The sequence below is a fragment of the Babylonia areolata genome, chromosome 27, assembly GCF_041734735.1.
Source record: "Babylonia areolata isolate BAREFJ2019XMU chromosome 27, ASM4173473v1, whole genome shotgun sequence".
Classification (NCBI taxonomy): domain Eukaryota; kingdom Metazoa; phylum Mollusca; class Gastropoda; order Neogastropoda; family Buccinidae; genus Babylonia; species Babylonia areolata.
The window spans coordinates 34,946,007-34,963,506 of NC_134902.1; the positions used below are offsets into that span (position 1 = coordinate 34,946,007).

The following is a 17,500-nucleotide window of genomic DNA, read 5'->3' on the forward strand; positions in this document are numbered from 1 at the left end:
AAAAATTCTCTTGCAGGCAGAAAAAAAATTGGGTGGCGCTATCATTGTAGTGTGTGTGTGTGTGTGTGTGTGTGTGTGTGTGTGTGTTTTCTGTAGTCCAACAACATGTGAATAGTTTATAAGGTGGTTGCGGAAAGCACCAGTATTTCATTAACGTGTTCGTTGCATGTAGTTGCTTCAGTCCTTTAGAATGATTCGATCTCCAGTTTCCTTCTTCTCCCACCCGATTCTCCTCTTGCTCCGTTTTCAGTTGCTCAAGGAGGCGTCACCGCATTCGGACAAATCCATATACGCTACACCTCATCTGCTAGGCAGATGCCTGACCAGCAGCATAACCCAACACGCTCAGTCCGGCCTGGAGTGTACCTATCCGAGTGGATTTGGTCTACAGAATTTTGCCAGAGGACAACACTCTCATTGCCGTGGGTTCTTTTTCAGTGTGCCAAGTACGTAGCTGCTCACGGGACCTCGGTTTTGTCTTCTCATCCGAATGACAAGACGCTCAGTTTGATTTTCCAGTCAAACTCGGGGGAGTGGTGGGGGCCCGGGGGGGGGGGGGGGGTGGGGGTCGGGGGGGGGGGGGGGCGAGAGCGGGAATCGAACTCAGGCCATAATGGACCCTCTGTTGTCTGACGAGTGTCTTATCCATTGTGCCACCTGTCCTGTTCCTCCGATCCGCTTCCTCTACCTCTTCTGCTCCTTCTGCTTCTGCTTTTTCTACGTCTTATTCATCTAAATTCGCTCTCTGTCTCTGTGTCTGTCTGTCTCTCGCTGTGTCTCTCTCTCTCTCTCTCTCTCTCTCTCTCTCTCTCTCTCTCTCTCTCTGTCTTTCAGTCTCTCTCTTTTTTTTCTCTTTATGTGTCTCTCTCTGTCTCTGCCTCTCTCTCTCTCTCTTTCTCTCTCTATGACTTTCAGCCCATGCTCCCTCCCCCCCCCCCCACACACACTCTTTGTTTCTCTCTGTCTCTGTCTCTCTCTCTCTTTCTGTGTGTGTGTGTGTGTGTGTGTGTGTGTGACTTCCAGCCCATGCCCCCTCCCCTCTTTGTTTCTCTCTGTGTCTCTGTCTCTCTCTCTCTCTCTCTCCCTCTCCCTCTCTCTCTCTCTCCTTCTCTCTCTCTCTCTCTCCCTCTCTCCCTCTCTCTCTCTCTCTCTCTGTGACGTCCAGCCCATTCTCACCCCCCCCCCCCCGACCCCCCACTCTCTATTAGCTCTCTGTTCACCCGATGCTTCAGAGTTTCAGTTTGCTGTGGTAGTTCGGCAGATACCGTTTTACGCATGTCGTAGTTGGTAGCATTTTTTGTACCACGTCTTGTGCATGAGATTCGTTTCCGTTCCTGTCTCAATTGTTGTCATGAAAACACCCCGTACCGTAGTGCCTTAGTGTCTTTCCCTTTTTTTTCTTTTTTTTTTCTATGAATATTGTATAATTTGAATTTCAGTTGTTAGACTACGCATTCTTGTGTTGTTTGACAGCTTTTGAACGTCTGATTGCTATTTAAGTTTGAATTGTGTATCAATTATTTCGCCAGTTTTTTCTTCGATTATTGGTTGTGAAGATTTTTTTTTTTTTTAATCGTGTATCTTTATTTGCTTTGAGATACCGGGTATTTTGTTGAATATTTGGTTTATAAATGTCAAATCTGGTGTGGGTTTTTTTTATATTATTATTATTTTGTTGTACTGTTCCCAGTTTATTCATAGCATGTGAAAAGTCTGATTTTATGAATTGCTTTTTATATACTTTTGTTGATGTCTTCTCCAATCTTTTAAGTTTGGATTGTAAGTTTTATATCTGTTATATTATTTTAATTGTGTTGTGCAATTCTCAGTTTATTCATAGCATGTGAAAAGTATGATTTTATTAATTGCTTTTTGATATACTTTTGTTGATGTCTTCTCCAATCCTTTAAGTTTGGATTATAAGTTTTATATCTGTTATATTATTTTAATTGTGTTGTGCAATTCTCAGTTTATTCATAGCATGTGAAAAGTATGATTTTATGATTGCTTTATTCGTCAGTTGTGCTGGTGCATGTTTTAATTACTGAATTGATAACGAACCCGATATTTCACGTTATGGTTTTGAAAAAAAAAAGAAAATACAGAGCTTCAGAAAGTCCAAAAGTCCTTTGCTCGCCACCAAGCTAACAATCAACTCCGCGAGTCAGTTCTCGACCTCAAACACACACACACACACACACAGGAAGTTGACAAACCATCGATCGACAGGAAGAATTCGCCACCAAAGCGGAAGCGGAAGTTGATGATGACGAGGTGCCTTCCGGTTCCGGTTTGCAGGAGGCAGCAGCTCCCGCGGCGGATGAGGATGATGGCGGCGCCGCCCAGGAAGCGGAGGAGGCGGAGCGGAGACGTCGGGAGGAGGAAGAGGAGGAGGAGCGGAGGAGGCAGCAGGAGGAGCAACGCCGACAGCAGGAGGAGGAGAGGCGTCGGAAGGAGGAGGAGCGTAAAGAGGAGGAGCGAAGGAGGAAGGTGAGTCAGCTGTCGTCGTCGTTGTGTGTGCGTTTGAATCTGTGCTTGAGTGTCGATTCGTCAGTTTGTTTGTTTGTTGTTGTTGTTTGTTGTTGTTGGTTTTTAATACCCATTGTTGGGCTATATCTATGTCTCGGTCATTCAGATGGTTGTTTCGTGGTGTTCAATGTTATGGCTTTGTTGCTGGGGTGGTTGTTTGTTGTTGTTGTTTTTTGTTGGTGGTGGTTTTTAATACCCATTGTTGGGCTATATCTCGGTCATTCAGATGGTTGTTTCGTGTTGTTCAATGTTATGGCTTTGTTGCTGGGGTGGTTGTTTGTTTGTTGTTGGGTTTGTTTGTTGTTGTTGTTGTTGTTTTTTTTTGGGGGGCGGACTTGTGGGGTTGGCTGGTCGGTTGGTTGGTTGGTTGGTTGGTTATTAATGGGGTTAATTATGAGCAGTAGGCTGGTCTGATGAATGAGCTGATTGATTCCTGCGGGGATTTTTTTTTTAAACATTAGGATCGAAAAAGGTCAGAGAATACACACACATGTACATGCATTCGTGTATACACATGCACGCACACACACACACACACACACACACACACACACACACACACACACACCGCCAACATGCGCATGTACATTTGAAAACATGCATGGTGTGACAGAGTGTGCTCTTTATATTTTCATGTATGTTGTGGCTCTTTTTGTTGTTGTTGTTGACTGGTTTTGCATGTGGAATTTATTTTATTGTGAATTGTTACTCCTGATACTTGAACCGTTCTTCGTGTTGTGTGTGTGTGTGTGTGTGTGTGTGTGTGTGTGTGTGTGTGTGTGTGTGTGTGTGCACGAGCGCGCGTTTGTGCGTGTATGTGTGTGCGCGTTGATTTGGCATGTTCTGTATTTGTGTGATAATCTGCCTATTGCAATAACTAAAACATGTTTACCATTTTGAATTTGATATTTTATTGACCATGTTTTCCTCTTGTTTCTGTCTCCGAATGTCTGTCTGTCTATCTGTCTCTGTCTGTCTTTCTGTCTGTCTGTCTCTCTATCTATCTATCTATCTTCATCTATATATCTATGTCCTCATCTATCTATCTCTATCATCTATCTCTCTGTCTGTCTATCTATATCCTCATCTCTCTCTCTTCTCTCTCTCTTCTCTCTCTCTCCCCTCTCTCTATTTATCTCTCTCTCTCTTCTCTTCTCTCTCTCTCTCGCTCCTCTCTCTCTCTCTATCTATTTATCTCTCTCTCTCTGTATATTCACTGTTTGCCCCTCTCCTTGCATGTTGCATGATGTCTGCATGGTCCCACCCTTTTGCCTGCATGCATGCCCGCCCTTGCCCTCATGCCCCGGGGGTCTGAAGAGAGGAGGGGGCGACTACACCGTCACAGCACCGGCTTCTCCTCCAGCCTTAGACAGCATGTCAGCCAGCACTGGTTCCTCGTCTGACTGCGGAGGGGGTCCCCTTGTCCACCCAGAGTCCACACACATAGAGTCCTCCCACATGGAGTCCACCCACATAGAGTCCACCCACATAGAGTCCATCCACAGTCGCAGGCTACCCGCCGCACGCCAAGTGATGTCCTACTACGCCCTCAACTACACCAGTGACGACGCCATCAGCGACCTAGCCTGGGAGAACCAACGGATGCTGGAGATGTCCAGCGACTGCGACCTGGGATCCTCCTTCGATGGCTACGCTTCCAGCGACCACGACCCCGCCCTGCCCACCACCACCACCACCCCAACCACCCTCACCACTACCGCCGTACCGGCACTCTTCCACAGCAGACGCCGCGTACAAAGAGGTATCTCTCCTCTGGCGACACAGAGTGTTCCAGCTCAGCGTGGTGGGCCCGTGGCCGGCGCTGTGTGTGGCAGCAGCAGCAGCCCGCCCGTGACCGCTGACAGCAGCTTCGTGTCCTCTGAGGGAGAGAACGAGGAGCACTTCGTGCCGCTGAGCAGGGAGCACCAGGGCACCATGGTTGAAGGGGACCAGGCCAGCCGGGACCTGCTGGCTTACAGGGTTCTCGCCCAAAAGCGAGGTCCATCACAGACCCGCGGTGAGCCATCACAGAGCGTCAGTGACCCCTACTACAAGAGAGACAGCGTTTCCTCCAGCGATCTGTCTTCCTCGTCCTTTTCCGGACAAAACAGTGGAGGCTTTCAGTATGCAGGAGAAGAAGGAGAACAAGAAGGAGACTCTGCAGGAACGTCCTCAGAAAGGAAGAAGGAAACTCAGGAGCAGTGTGACCACGCCAAGAGAGTGACTCCCTTCGCTTACGCGAGCTCTGGCGGCGACACACCGGTGTCTGACGGAGAAGAGGAGGGAGCGGACATGTCTTTTGACAGAACTGCACCCCAAGGTGGAAAACATTCCAGAACTCCGCCCCAAGACAGAGACGATTCCACAAGCCCTGAGCCGAGCAGCGTGGTGCCCTCGTCACACGGCCGCTGTTTCCACTCCCCCGTGCACGCGCGCCTCTACCCTCCCCCTCACCTCCACCGGCGCTCCGTGTCCAACCCTGTGGACGAGGTCGGGCCCGCCGTGCCGGGACACCAGAGGTCCGTGTCCTTCCCCGCCCACACCTCCACCAGCCGCCACTACGACATCTCCAGCCGCATGAGCGAGCTGCAGAGACAGCTGGAGGGAGGGAGGGGGGTGGCGGCGGCGGAAGTGGATCCCGAGTTGTCCCCCATGCACAAGATGCGCAGTCAGGGCGATCTGAGGATGTCCCGCTCCCAGGCCAGGTCGCAGATCAGTGATCTGATCGGTCAGCTCAGCGGCAGACTGAGGTCACGGGAGGGAGGCGACCTGAAAGGCGGAGAGGACAACCACGGCCATCCTCGGAGGTTCTCCATGCCCGAGGAAAGAGTCATGACCTCCCTGCACGCCTACCCGTTCCACAGGGAGAGGACGTCGCTGACTGACTCCCTGCCGGAAGAAGAAGAAGACCGTGACGGTGTTGACAGCGGCGGTGACAGGGACATGTCGGTGTCTGACCAGGACAACAGTCTTTCGGAAGATGATCCCATTCACTCGCCTCCAAAGCACGTGGAACCTGTCCAGGTAGTTCGTTGGGTTTTTTTCTCTGGTCATACAATATCCCCCGAAAGAATCCATAAGTACTTCTGCGCAATTTGACGAGTATTCTGGGAGGTTTTGCTTAGTCTTCTGCAAGGGCCGTGTTCTGGGAGTGTGTTTTGACGCATAGACAACAAATATAAAACTAAGGCGAAATGTATACAGTTACCAATATAAGACGAGTGTGTAACAATTTCCAAATCGATCTGTAAATCTGTTGATGTAGGATTCCTCTGTGAATCCTCCTTGTTAACCACGTCTTTCTTTATTTGCTGTTTGCTAAATTATCGTTAGGAACGCTAACTGTGTGCGCAGGTGTTACACGTTGGTGGAGAGGGCGGGGGTGTTGAATTTTGCGGGCGCAAATTTCAAACCGAATAAGTGTAAATATTGTTTAAATGCCCAAAACCAAGACAAGCAAAGGGAATTCTGCGACAGCGATAAACATCTTTCATGTTTGCATGTTTTGCAGTTGTTGTTTTGTTTTGTTTTTTGCATGATCTGACACGAACTGCATGCCTGTTGTGCCGCCTTGCTTTGTTTCCAGCAGTCTGCAAGTGACACAGTTGACCCCCTCCCCTTGCATGCCGCCCCCACCTCCCCTGCTGTGACGCGCCCCAAATCCGGTGTGCCCCCCAGCCGTGGAGGTCGCCCGGACAAAATCAAAGAGGAGCTGCGTCTGTGTCTGGACTTCTTGGACGAGCCTGCCGAGGCCTTGGACAGCGAGGAGGAGGAGCAGGGGGACTTTCAGGAGAATCAGAGCCACAGTCTGGCGCCACCGCCCGTCATGGGGGACTACCTGGACTCCAGCTCCTGTTCCTCTTCTTACGATGTGTCTCCTCCTGTGGAGTACACGGAGACGGACGACTTTGCCGAGGACGAGGCGTCCTACGCCCAGGCCATGTCGGCTTACTTCTCCGAGGACAGCTTCTCGCAGTCACGGGTGCCGGACTTCCACAGCGCCTGGGACAGGGACAGGGCGGCCTCCATGCCTGACATCTCGGGGCGGGAGGCGGGGCCCTTCATGACCAGTCTGCTGCGCTCCGCCATGCTCCATCCCCCGTCTCCCCCGCCCCCTTCCAGGATGCCTCCTACGTCCGTGTCGTCCCCCGCCACCACCACGCCCACCCTGCCCGACAGCCCTCCACCGCCAGCCACTCCTGTGTGCAGCACACCCTCACTTCCGCCGTCACCATCATCGTCGTCAGCAATATCATGTACGTCTCCGCCACTACCACCACCACCACCACCCCTGCCCGAGTCTCCGGAATATCGCTCAGTGCAATCGTTGGCCTTGATACCGCCCTCTTTCCCGGCCGCTCCGCCACCTCCACTTCCGCCCCCTCTCCCCGTAGTGACGACCAGATCCGTGCCGTCGTTCAGCACTGGTTCCAGACTTCTTGAGGCAGGTCACCGCCCTCCGCCAGTCAGCCACCCGTCAGAGGAGGACCTGCATGCCGCGCTGTGCTCGGAGATCCTCAAGCTGGGCCGGAGGAGAGCTGACAGCCAGACGCTGTCCACCATGTCACAGTCCTCATCCTCCATGGTGGACAACGGAGGCGTGAGCGCCGAGCATCTCTTGAAACCGTCAGCGCTCAGGGCAGGTGGTGATCTCCGTGAGTGGGGTCAGGCCGACAGTGCCGTGAAGCGGTCTGCCATACAGCTGCAGGCGACAGAGCCGGTGGTGTCCAGCTTTGAAACACAGGAGGTGCCGGTCAGGAGACTGTCGAGGGCAGACCTGACAGTAGCTCCCAAACGCAAAAGTGTCAATGTTGACAACACGGGGGGTCAGAGTTTGTTGTCGTTCTGGCAGAAAAAGGAGGAAGGGGGTTTCTCGCCCTCGGTTGCTAAGAGGAAGGAGATTGTCGTACCCACCTGGAAACCCACACAGGTAAATACAGCCAAACTAGTAATGAGGGATCAGTCTCCAAAACCATTGCCAGCAAATACAACAACAACACATATCACGACTGTTGTAACCAATGCTTCGTTTTCAGTTGCTAAAAGAAAGGAGAGTTTTATATCCACCTGGAATAGTGCCTCCACTAGTAGTAACAAGGATTCGAACTCTGTGGAGCCCAAAACACAAACCCAGTTTCCTGCTGAGCGACCAAACATGAGCAACATTTCAAAACTCTTCGTGACAGCACAGTCTTCGATTTTAAGTGACGGCGACAAATCGTCTTCTGCTGAAAATAAACCACATAAAATTCCCCCTCCAACACTTCCTAAGTCCTCTTCCTCAAAAGGTTTACAGTTCCCGCGATCCTACCTTCTGGACAAGTCTACCAACCACAGCAAAAGTCGCCTCAGCTCGACATCTTCCTTGGACTCCGATGTGTTCGTGATGAATCATTCTCAGTCAGACACCGATAGTCAGTATGTCAGCCTGCAGAAAAATGAGATCAAACCTGCTGCTGATTCAGCTCGTGAAATTGACCAAAATTTACCTGTTGATTCTAACCGAGATTCTAATTCTTTGGGACAAAACAACAGAGTGTCAGCAGCAACAGCCTCATTGTCACAGAAAGTATTCACGCACAAAGAAAACAACGACTCCCAGGCTTCGGGCGTTAGTTCTGAGCGTTGGGAGCGCAGGAAGTTTCTCAGCAACGAAGTTCAAAACAGTGACGACTTTCAACGATACACCGAGAAGCCCACTGTAGCCAAAGAAGAAACAGCAGAGGTCCTCGCAGCTCCTCTAGACAACGCTGCAGTAAGCGAGGTGGGACAGAAACACGCTGCTCCCAAGCCCCGTTTCAACGCTCGGCGTTTGACACAGGACAGCCAGGGGGTGTGGAAGTGTGCGGAGGAAGCCAGGACCGAGTACAAACCTGGTGCTCTTGTCCAGGCTGCTGACAGCGCACATTGCTCTCAGCCAGTTCAGCAGACAGAGTCTAGACCAGCAGCGCACAGTGACACAGAACCTGCCATCCCCGAGAAGCACAAAACAGAGTACAAATCATGGGCAGCGGACTACCTGAAGGATCGAATCTTCACCACCACGCATTCCGGACATAACTCCGCGAGGGGCACCGAGTCACGCGACCAAACAAGGGGCTTGAAGGCAGAACTTGCTGCAGTAAGCGGCACCGGCAGTGAAAGAACTGCGACACGCCCTGTTAAAATCCCGCCTCCTGTTGCATCCAAGCCCATGTCCATCACTGAGAGAATCAACATGCTGAACAAGAGCCAGAGTCCAAAGAGGTCGACATCATCTGTCTCGGACCTAAAACCGGGCTCCATCTCGGACAGGGAAGGACCAGAAGAAGCACCACTCGCCCAACGAAAGCCAGCCGCTCCTTCCGGGGAACACAAATTCGCCAGTCTCCTGCAGAACAAGCTGATCAACATCATCTCCAAGGACGAGACACAGCAGAAAGGAGAAGAGGAAACAGAGAAGACAAAGGAAGCTCACGCCAAGAAGACGACTCCAACCGAAGAAATCGCACGTGGTCGTGGCTGGGGCGCTGGCTCCAAGAAGCCGTCGAAGATGGAGTTTGCAGCGTGGAGTCCTGAACTGACGTCCACGCCCGCCCCTCTGTCCCGCGCGGCGACAGACCCCCAGCTGCAGCCCCGACCCAACAGCGGCAACGTGCTGGACATGGCCAAGGAGTTCGACAACCTGTCCGACTCCATCTCCAAGGAGGATGAGGACCGGAGGACGCCGGGCAGCAAGTGGAGGGGGTCCCGCCGTCTGTCCTCGGGCATGTCGGTGCTGGAGATGAAGAGGATGTTCGACAACCCGGACTCCTTGCCCACCTCCACCAGCTCCAGCAGGAACAGCTCCCCAAAGCCCGTGTCCACCCTCGGGGAGAGAGTACTGGACCGCTTCCAGCCCGAGCCCATCGCCGAGAAGCGGCCTGTGGTGGACAAGGACATGGTCCCTCTCTGTCTGACCGGCACGCGCAGCTCCGTGCAGGACATCGTGAATAAGGTGGAGAGAGGCACCCGGGACATCAAGGTGCCCGCCCCGCGCAGGCCCCCCGAGCCTGACTTTGACCCGGCTGGGAGGTCCGCCACTAAACTGTCCGTGTCGCTGCTTCGGGCCGGAGCCGCCGTGGCGGACGACAGCAGCGCCGCCACCCCTGCCAGGAAAGCGAGGATGGACAGAAGCAGGCGCTACACCACAGGAGTGAACTTCGCCGAACTGCAGCTGAGGTTCTCCCAGCCAGACCAGTTCAAGAAGAGCACGCAGAGTCGCGCCATGTCGGCCATCTACGCCTCCTCCTCCTCTTCCCAGGACGTGAACAGACGGCAGGACAAATGTGCCTCCAAAATGTCCTCCACAAGGTCCATGGAGAACCTGCTGGGCAGGGAGTCACCACCACCACCACCAGGGGGCGTCCAGAACCTCAGCAGGGAGTCCCTGCCCGAGAGGCTCGCGTCGCTGGGTGCAGAGTCCTCCTCCTGCTCCTCCTCGCTGTGCGACAGGTCCACGGGTGAGGGTCTCCCGGTGCCGGTGGCGGCGGCCCCAGACATCCAGAGCCAGCAGGGGTCGGCCTTCAGCCGGCTGTCCGCCGTCCCCTCCCCCATCAAGGGAGCGTCTGACCCCAGCCTCTCCTCCCACTCCTCGCCCGCCGCCACCTCCCTCAACCGATCCGGCGGGGAAGGGGAAGGGGGGTGCTGCGGCTGGTCCGTGGTGGACGGCAGTGCGCGATGGGGGGTGAGTGGGTAGGGGGTGGGGTGAGTGGGAAGGAGGGTGAGGGGGTAAGTGGGCAGGATAGTGGGTGGGCTGTAGGGGTGGGTGTGAGTTGGTGTGGGACACGGGGTGGGAAAAGGGTGGGTGAGTGGGTAGGGGGGTGGGAAAAGGGTGGGTGAGTGGGTAGGGGGGGGGGTATAGGGTGGATGAATGGTTAGGGTGTGCGTGAGTGGGTATAGGGTGTTGTGGGTGGGCAGGGAGTGGTGAGAGTTGGGTGAGGTGGAAGGGTGTGTGTGTGGAGGCAGTGTGTGTGTGTGTGTGTGTGCGTGTTTGTGTATATATGTGTGTGTGTGTGCTCGTGCTTTTTTTTTATATTTAATATCTTTTCCCTTTGAGTGATATTAGTTGCTCGTGTGTGTGTGTGTGTGTGTGTGTGTGTGTGTGTGTGTGTGTGTGTGTGTCTCCAATGAGCGTATCAACTCATGATTTATGTTTGCTTGTTTATTGGTCTTCACGCGGTAAGTCATTGGTTTGCTCCCTCGCATGTGCATGATGGTTTCCTGCACGACTTAGCATGTCTGAAATTTTCTTTTCACACACACACACACACACACACACACACACACACACCTCAGTACAGATCGATAGATAGATAAGATAGATAGCATACATGTGTTCTTTCATATTTTCTGGTACTCTCCATTGCTTTGGATTCTTGTTCAGCTTGATTGCTTTTGAGCGTGTTTCATGTTATTTGTTACGTCTGTTCAGTTCACTCACACATGAGAGGGAGAGAGAGAGAAGGATGCATATTTATGTGCGCGCATTAACAGAGAGAGAGAGAGAGAGAGAGAGAGAGAGAGAGTTTTCGAGGCACATCTGTTGCTTTTCATCTTTTCCAACAGTTAATTCAAAGCTCCACATGGAATGTACAGCCGTTGGCGGGTCGAGACGTGACGTCATAGATGATAAGGCACATGGCTGCACGTGCAATCGCCAACCCCTGTGAGATGGAGAGAGAGAGAGAGAGAGAGAGATTCAATCAAGTTGCATTCATTCTATGCTGATTAATACTCCAGCCTGCCGCATAGGCCATTTAAACTTAAAACACAGTGAGTTTGTACACGGCTGGGTTTCTAGAAAGGCAATCTGGTCTGCACGTGGTTAATCTGCTCCCAGTGTTGAACACTGCTTGTGTTCGACTTTTTCGCTCTGAGCAATGTTCCACCTTTTCAGAGAGGGGCAGATAATTATGATCCAATTTCTGTCCCAGGTGTTCAGCCACCTCTTTGGTGAGCAACAAAGTCCTTTTTTTCCTGTAGGATTTACCTACACAGACACTTCTGGACTGCGGTGGTGAAGATGAAGTTTCAAGTGTGTAAAAAAAAAAATGTAACTGTCTGCAGCGTCATTCACGTACTCACGCGCAAACGCGCGTGCGCACACACACACACACACACACACACACACACACACAACTCACCCCCTACCCCCTAACCCACCCCCCTCCCCGCCCCCCACACGCACACACATCACAATTGTGGATTCGCACACATCCCAAGTGTTGATAGACGTGAAACGAAAGAGCGAACACACACACACACACACACACACACACACACACACACAAGGTTTTTGCAGCCGTATTACGATTTGATTTCCGTGCCCCACCACTACATTTAATTATTTCGATAAATAAATAAATAAATAAATGAATAAATCATAGTCAAGCAAGCAAGCAGTGACTAACAAACCAGTTTCACCAATTCTCAAATGAAAAGCAAACGAAAATCACGCGAAAGTGAAAAGGCTAACGTAAGTCTCAGCTCAGCTCACATCGTTTCGTTGCCAAGCACATCACCAAGACCCAGTCCTAAACAACCTGACCCTTAAGTAAGCGCGAGACCCAATAATATAGGTCGTTGATCTCAGTTGTTGCCCACCTGTGACGTCACGTCATGATTGCCGCCAGCGTTGTGTCCCTTTGGTCACATGACGATTTGGAATCATGGTGGTTTCGAAGCTGATTGACTGGATGGCTGGTGGGTGGGTTAGTAGGTTGGTTGTTGTTGTTGTTTGGACTGTGGATTGGTGGGGTTGGTTTGATGAGAAATGTTTGCTAATTTGTGTATTAGTTGTTGATGTTTGTTGGGGTTTTTTTTTCTTTTGTCTTTAGTTTATTGAACAGTGGCGTTTAGATTGAATTCATTTTTTTTTCTTGTACACTGTATATATGGTTGCTCTCTTTTGTGTGTGTGTGTGTGTGTGTGTTGTTGTTGTTGTTGTTGTTGTTGTTGTTATTTGTGTGTGCGTGCTGTATATATGGTTGCTCTCTTTTGTGTGTGTGTGTGTGTGTGTTGTTGTTGTTATTTGTGTGTGTGTGTGTGTGTGTTGATGTGTGTGTATGTTTTGCTGTTGCTGCTGTGTGTTGTGTCCAATGCTTTCAGTGGTGACCCAGCGCCTTCAGCTGAAGGATATTGACCACTGTTTGTCAAAAGTGTCCATTGTCCATGGCAGCCTGTGTGCATTGCACAAAGTGTGTGTTGCTTTCAGGAGGAGGAGGAGAGAAAGGCAGCGGAGAGAGCCGAGCAGGAGAGACTGGAAAGAGAGGAGGTAAGCAGACTGTGGTGTGGCGATGATGATGATCATGATCATGATCCCTCCTCCTCCTGCTCTTCCTTCTTCGTCTTGTACATGTTGTTGTTGTTGTTGTCCTTCTTCTTCTTCTTCTTCTTCTTCTTCTTCTTCTTCTTCTTCTTCTTCTTCTTCTTCTTCTTCTTCTTCTTCTTCTTCTCCTCCTCCTCCTCCTCCTCCTTTCTCCTCCTTTCTCCTCCTTCTCCTCCTCCTTGTTGTTGTTGTTCTTCTTCTTCTCCTCCTCCTCCTCCTCCTCCTCCTCCTCCTCCTCCTCCTTTCTTCTCCTCCTCCTCTTCCTTCTTGTTGTTGTTGATGTTGTTGTCCTTGTTGTTGTTGTTGTTGTTGTTGTTGTTGTTCTTCTTCTTCTTCTTCTTCTTCTTCTTCTTCTTCTTCTTCTTCTTCTCCATGTTGTTCTTTGTCTTTCTTTTTTTAGAACGCGTCAGTTACATCTATTATTATTCTTTTTTTTCAAGTTGAAAATGATTTGTATAACATCTTCCTTCATTCCTTGTCAGTATTTTTATTGACTCGAACGAAACTGTGAAGCAGTGGTGATGGTAATAGAGGTGGTGAAGTTGGTGGAAATACATGATGATGATGATGATGATGATGTTACCAGTGATTATGATAATGGTGCCCGTGATGATGATGGTTGCGCCGCTGCTGACGAGAACCACGTGGATGACGATGATAACAGGTGACAATGATTTCAGTGGTGTGACGGATACGGATCGTGATGGAGCCTTTGAATGGCTAAGCGTTAACGTCAGAAACAGATGTGTCCGTTTTCCGCTTAGTTAGGATCCGGGTTGTGTTACAAGTGCTTCACACCTCGTGGTCTTCTTTCGTGAGATGGTGTGAAGATGCTTTCCACATTGCGGCTGCCTTTCTCTTCTTCTTCTTCTTCTTCTTCCTTCTCTTCTTCAAACACACACACGCACACGTACACGCACACGCACACGCACGCACGCTTACCACACACACACGCGCGCGCGCGCAAAGGTCAGTACTTGTCATGCATGCTAAACAGGTGGATGGGTACGGTAGGGTGGGTGGGGTGGGGTGGGGTATCGGGTGGGTGTGAAGTGTGGGGAGCGTGGGATATGGATGGAAATACAGTGCTAATAACAATGGGAGCATGTCTTTGTCTCCACTGATCTATGTTCCCACACACACAAAAAAAAAAAGTTTTGGTTCATCTAATCCTCCCGTGTGCATGTTTCCCCCGGATCTATGCCCCCCCCCCCCACCCCACCCCTCACCATATATATATATATACTTTTGGGTACTGTTCCGTGGTCCGTGGTCAGCAGTGGTCAATTGTGGACGGTGGCCAAAACTGGCCAACAAAAAACCCCAATATATTACACGAGATGGTACTTTTAATGCGCAAAGATTTTAGAAGAACGCCACGCCAGCTGCACATTTTGGGGGAGTGGTCAACACTGGGCAGTGAATAGTGAAACAAGGTCAGGAAGTCTTTATACTGCATCAACAAACAAAAAAAATCCTGCATTCTGAAAACTTTTCCGGCAGCGGTCTTCAGTTGTAAGTTATGGTCAGCAGTAACCAGCAATGGTCAATTATCGGTCAAATCCTGTGAAGAAGTCTCACTGTTCAGCAGTACCAGCAATGGTCAATTATCGGTCAAATCCTGTGAAGAAGTCTCACTGGTCAGCAGTAACCAGCAATGGTCAATTATCGGGCAAATCCTGTGAAGAAGTCTCACTGGTCAGCAGTAACCAGCAATGGTCAATTATCGGTCAAATCCTGTGAAGAAGTCTCACTGGTCAGCAGTAACCAGCAATGGTCAATTATCGGTCAAATCCTGTGAAGAAGTCTCACTGGTCAGCAGTAACCAGCAATGGTCAATTATCGGTCAAATCCTGTGAAGAGGTCTCACTGGTCAGCAGTAACCAGCAATGGTCAGTTATCGGTCAAATCCTGTGAAGAGGTCTCACTGGTCAGCAGTAACCAGCAATGGTCAATTATCGGTCAAATCCTGTGAAGAGGTCTCACTGGTCAGCAGTACCAGCAATGGTCAATTATCGGGCAAATCCCGTGAAGAAGTCTCACTGGTCAGCAGTAACCAGCAATGGTCAATTATCGGTCAAATCCTGTGAAGAGGTCTCACTGGTCAGCAGTACCAGCAATGGTCAATTATCGGGCAAATCCCGTGAAGAAGTCTCACTGGTCAGCAGTAACCAGCAATGGTCAATTATCGGTCAAATCCTGTGAAGAGGTCTCACTGGTCAGCAGTAACCAGCAATGGTCAATTATCGGTCAAATCCTGTGAAGAGGTCTCACTGGTCAGCAGTAACCAGCAATGGTCAATTATCGGTCAAATCCTGTGAAGAAGTCTCACTGGTCAGCAGTAACCAGCAATGGTCAATTATCGGTCAAATCCTGTGAAGACATCTCACTGGTCAGCAGTAACCAGCAATGGTCAATTATCGGGCAAATCCTGTGAAGAAGTCTTACAACTACATAACAGTCACAAAATAATACAATCTGGGCTGTCAGATAATAATTACTAGGGCGTCAGCAGTGGTCAACAGAAGTAAGTTGGCGGTAAAAAAGTAAAGGATAACAAATTAAAGTTTAAAAATACCAAGACGGCATAACAATGGACATGACAAAGCAAAACACTTCTGTGCCGTGGTCAGATGCGGTCAGCAGTGGCAAGCAGTGGTCAGTTAGCGGTCAGCGGTGGCAAGTAGTGGTCAGTTAGCGGCTAAAAAGCTACCAAGACGTCACAATAATGGACAAACGTGACAAAATAACGCGATCTGAACATTTTTGCGATGTGGCCAGCAATGACCAGCAGTAGTCATTAGTGGTCAGTTAATAGATCCCGCAAAGACATCTCAGTCCTGCATAAATGTCACAGAGTTGTGCGATTTGAACACTGTGGTCATCAGTTGTCAGTAGTAGTCAAAAAAACCTGCCTTTCATTATCGCGCTTAGACTTTACTAAACAGTATCAGTATCAGTATCAGTAGCTCAAGGAGGCGTCACTGCGTTCGGACAAATCCATATACGCTACACCACATCTGCCAAGCAGATGCCTGACCAGCAGCGTAACCCAACGCGCTTAGTCAGGCCTTGAGAAAAAAAAAGAAAAAAAAAGGTATATATATATATATATATATATATATATATATATATATATACATATATATATATGTGTATATATATATATATATAGAGAGAGAGAGAGAGAGAGAGAGAGAGAGAAGCGTACATACATAAATAAATAAATAATAATTATGATGGGAAAAAAAAAAAAAAGAGAAGAAAAAAAAAGATAGTAGTAATGAAAATAATGATAAAATAATAATAATAATATTAATAATAATAATAATAATAATAATAATAATAATTAAATAAATAAATAATTAAATAAATAAGCAAATACATATAAAACATGAAGACACACATTCACACATACACCCACACATGCATAACAGATATGCCCCAAAAACGCAGTTTCATAGATATGAAAGCACAGTCAAATACATATAAACGTACATGAGCTCCAATACACACACACACACACACACACACACACACACACACACACACACCACAAATTTCCCTGCACCTCCTCTACCCCCTCCTCCACACACTCGGAGTTTCTAGTCTATGTATCGCAGCTTCCACGGCACACACAACTAAACAACGCAGTCTGAGCACTTAGGGTCAGTTGTGGTCAGTTGTGGTCAGCAGTGGCCCTAGACCTGGGCGAACAAACAGCTGGGTAATATAGGCACTGGGGGTTGGGGGGGGGGGAGGGGCAAAGACCCAGGAAAAAAGTCAATTTGAGGGAACATAGGCATAGGGGAACATAAACCAGAGGGAATATAAACCTGGGGAAATATTCGACGTGGTTGAAAGAAAATTTGGGGGAACATAGTTATGAAGGAACAATAGGCTGATTCCGTCACAGTAGGGTCGGCACAGGCGATGCTGAAGATTTAGGGCATCTGAAGGTGTGGGTTTGTTTTTAACCGGTTTTGTGATGATTGAAGAGGAAGACGTTGTGGAAGTCTTCTTTAGTAACCGACCCGCACAACTACGCTTTCTTCGATATTAAAATATCTTAATTTAACTCTTTCCATACGAACGGCGAAAGAGACGACGTTAACAGCGTTTCACCCCAATTACCACCATCAAAATATTGCAAGTGGAAGGCTCTTATACTGAAGAGGTGTTTGTTGACAAAGAATACCACAATTCTGACGACGGAAGCTAAAGGTTGGGTCATTCAGACACCCACTGGACATCCGAGGGGTCTGTGTAGAGACGTACTGAATGAGTTAAAAGAGTCCACTTTGCATTGAACCCCGAGAGATATTGTAGACCCCCCGGCTGCGGTAAGAGAAATCAGTGCCACCACGCACTCAAAGACACATCCATGACGTTGCTAGCTTGGCGCTGGAATAATTATGTGCACACATAACCAACCCCAAGTGTTGACACTTGAGTCCATAGCATAGCATAGCATAGCATAGCATAGCACATAGCATAGCACAGTACAGTCAGTCACGACCTGACCTCACAAGCCGCCAGATAAGGCCCGAGACTGACGTCGTGTACTGACTGACTGATCTGATGGGGTTCCGCGTTACGGTCAACCGGTGCGCGCCACTGGTC

The 17,500-nt window shown here is 49.5% G+C and overlaps 1 protein-coding gene across 5 annotated transcripts in view; it reads left to right on the forward strand.

The window, feature by feature from the left end:
* LOC143301183 (troponin I 2-like) overlaps window positions 1-17,500 on the forward strand; it is a 184,229-nt gene that overhangs the window by 78,800 nt on the left and 87,929 nt on the right. For all 5 annotated transcript variants that reach the window (XM_076615282.1, XM_076615284.1, XM_076615285.1 and 2 more), the window contains 2 exons: window positions 2,299-2,490; window positions 12,764-12,823. In XM_076615282.1, the coding sequence (XP_076471397.1) occupies window positions 2,299-2,490; window positions 12,764-12,823 (252 nt within the window). The remainder of the gene's footprint in view (window positions 1-2,298; window positions 2,491-12,763; window positions 12,824-17,500) is intronic.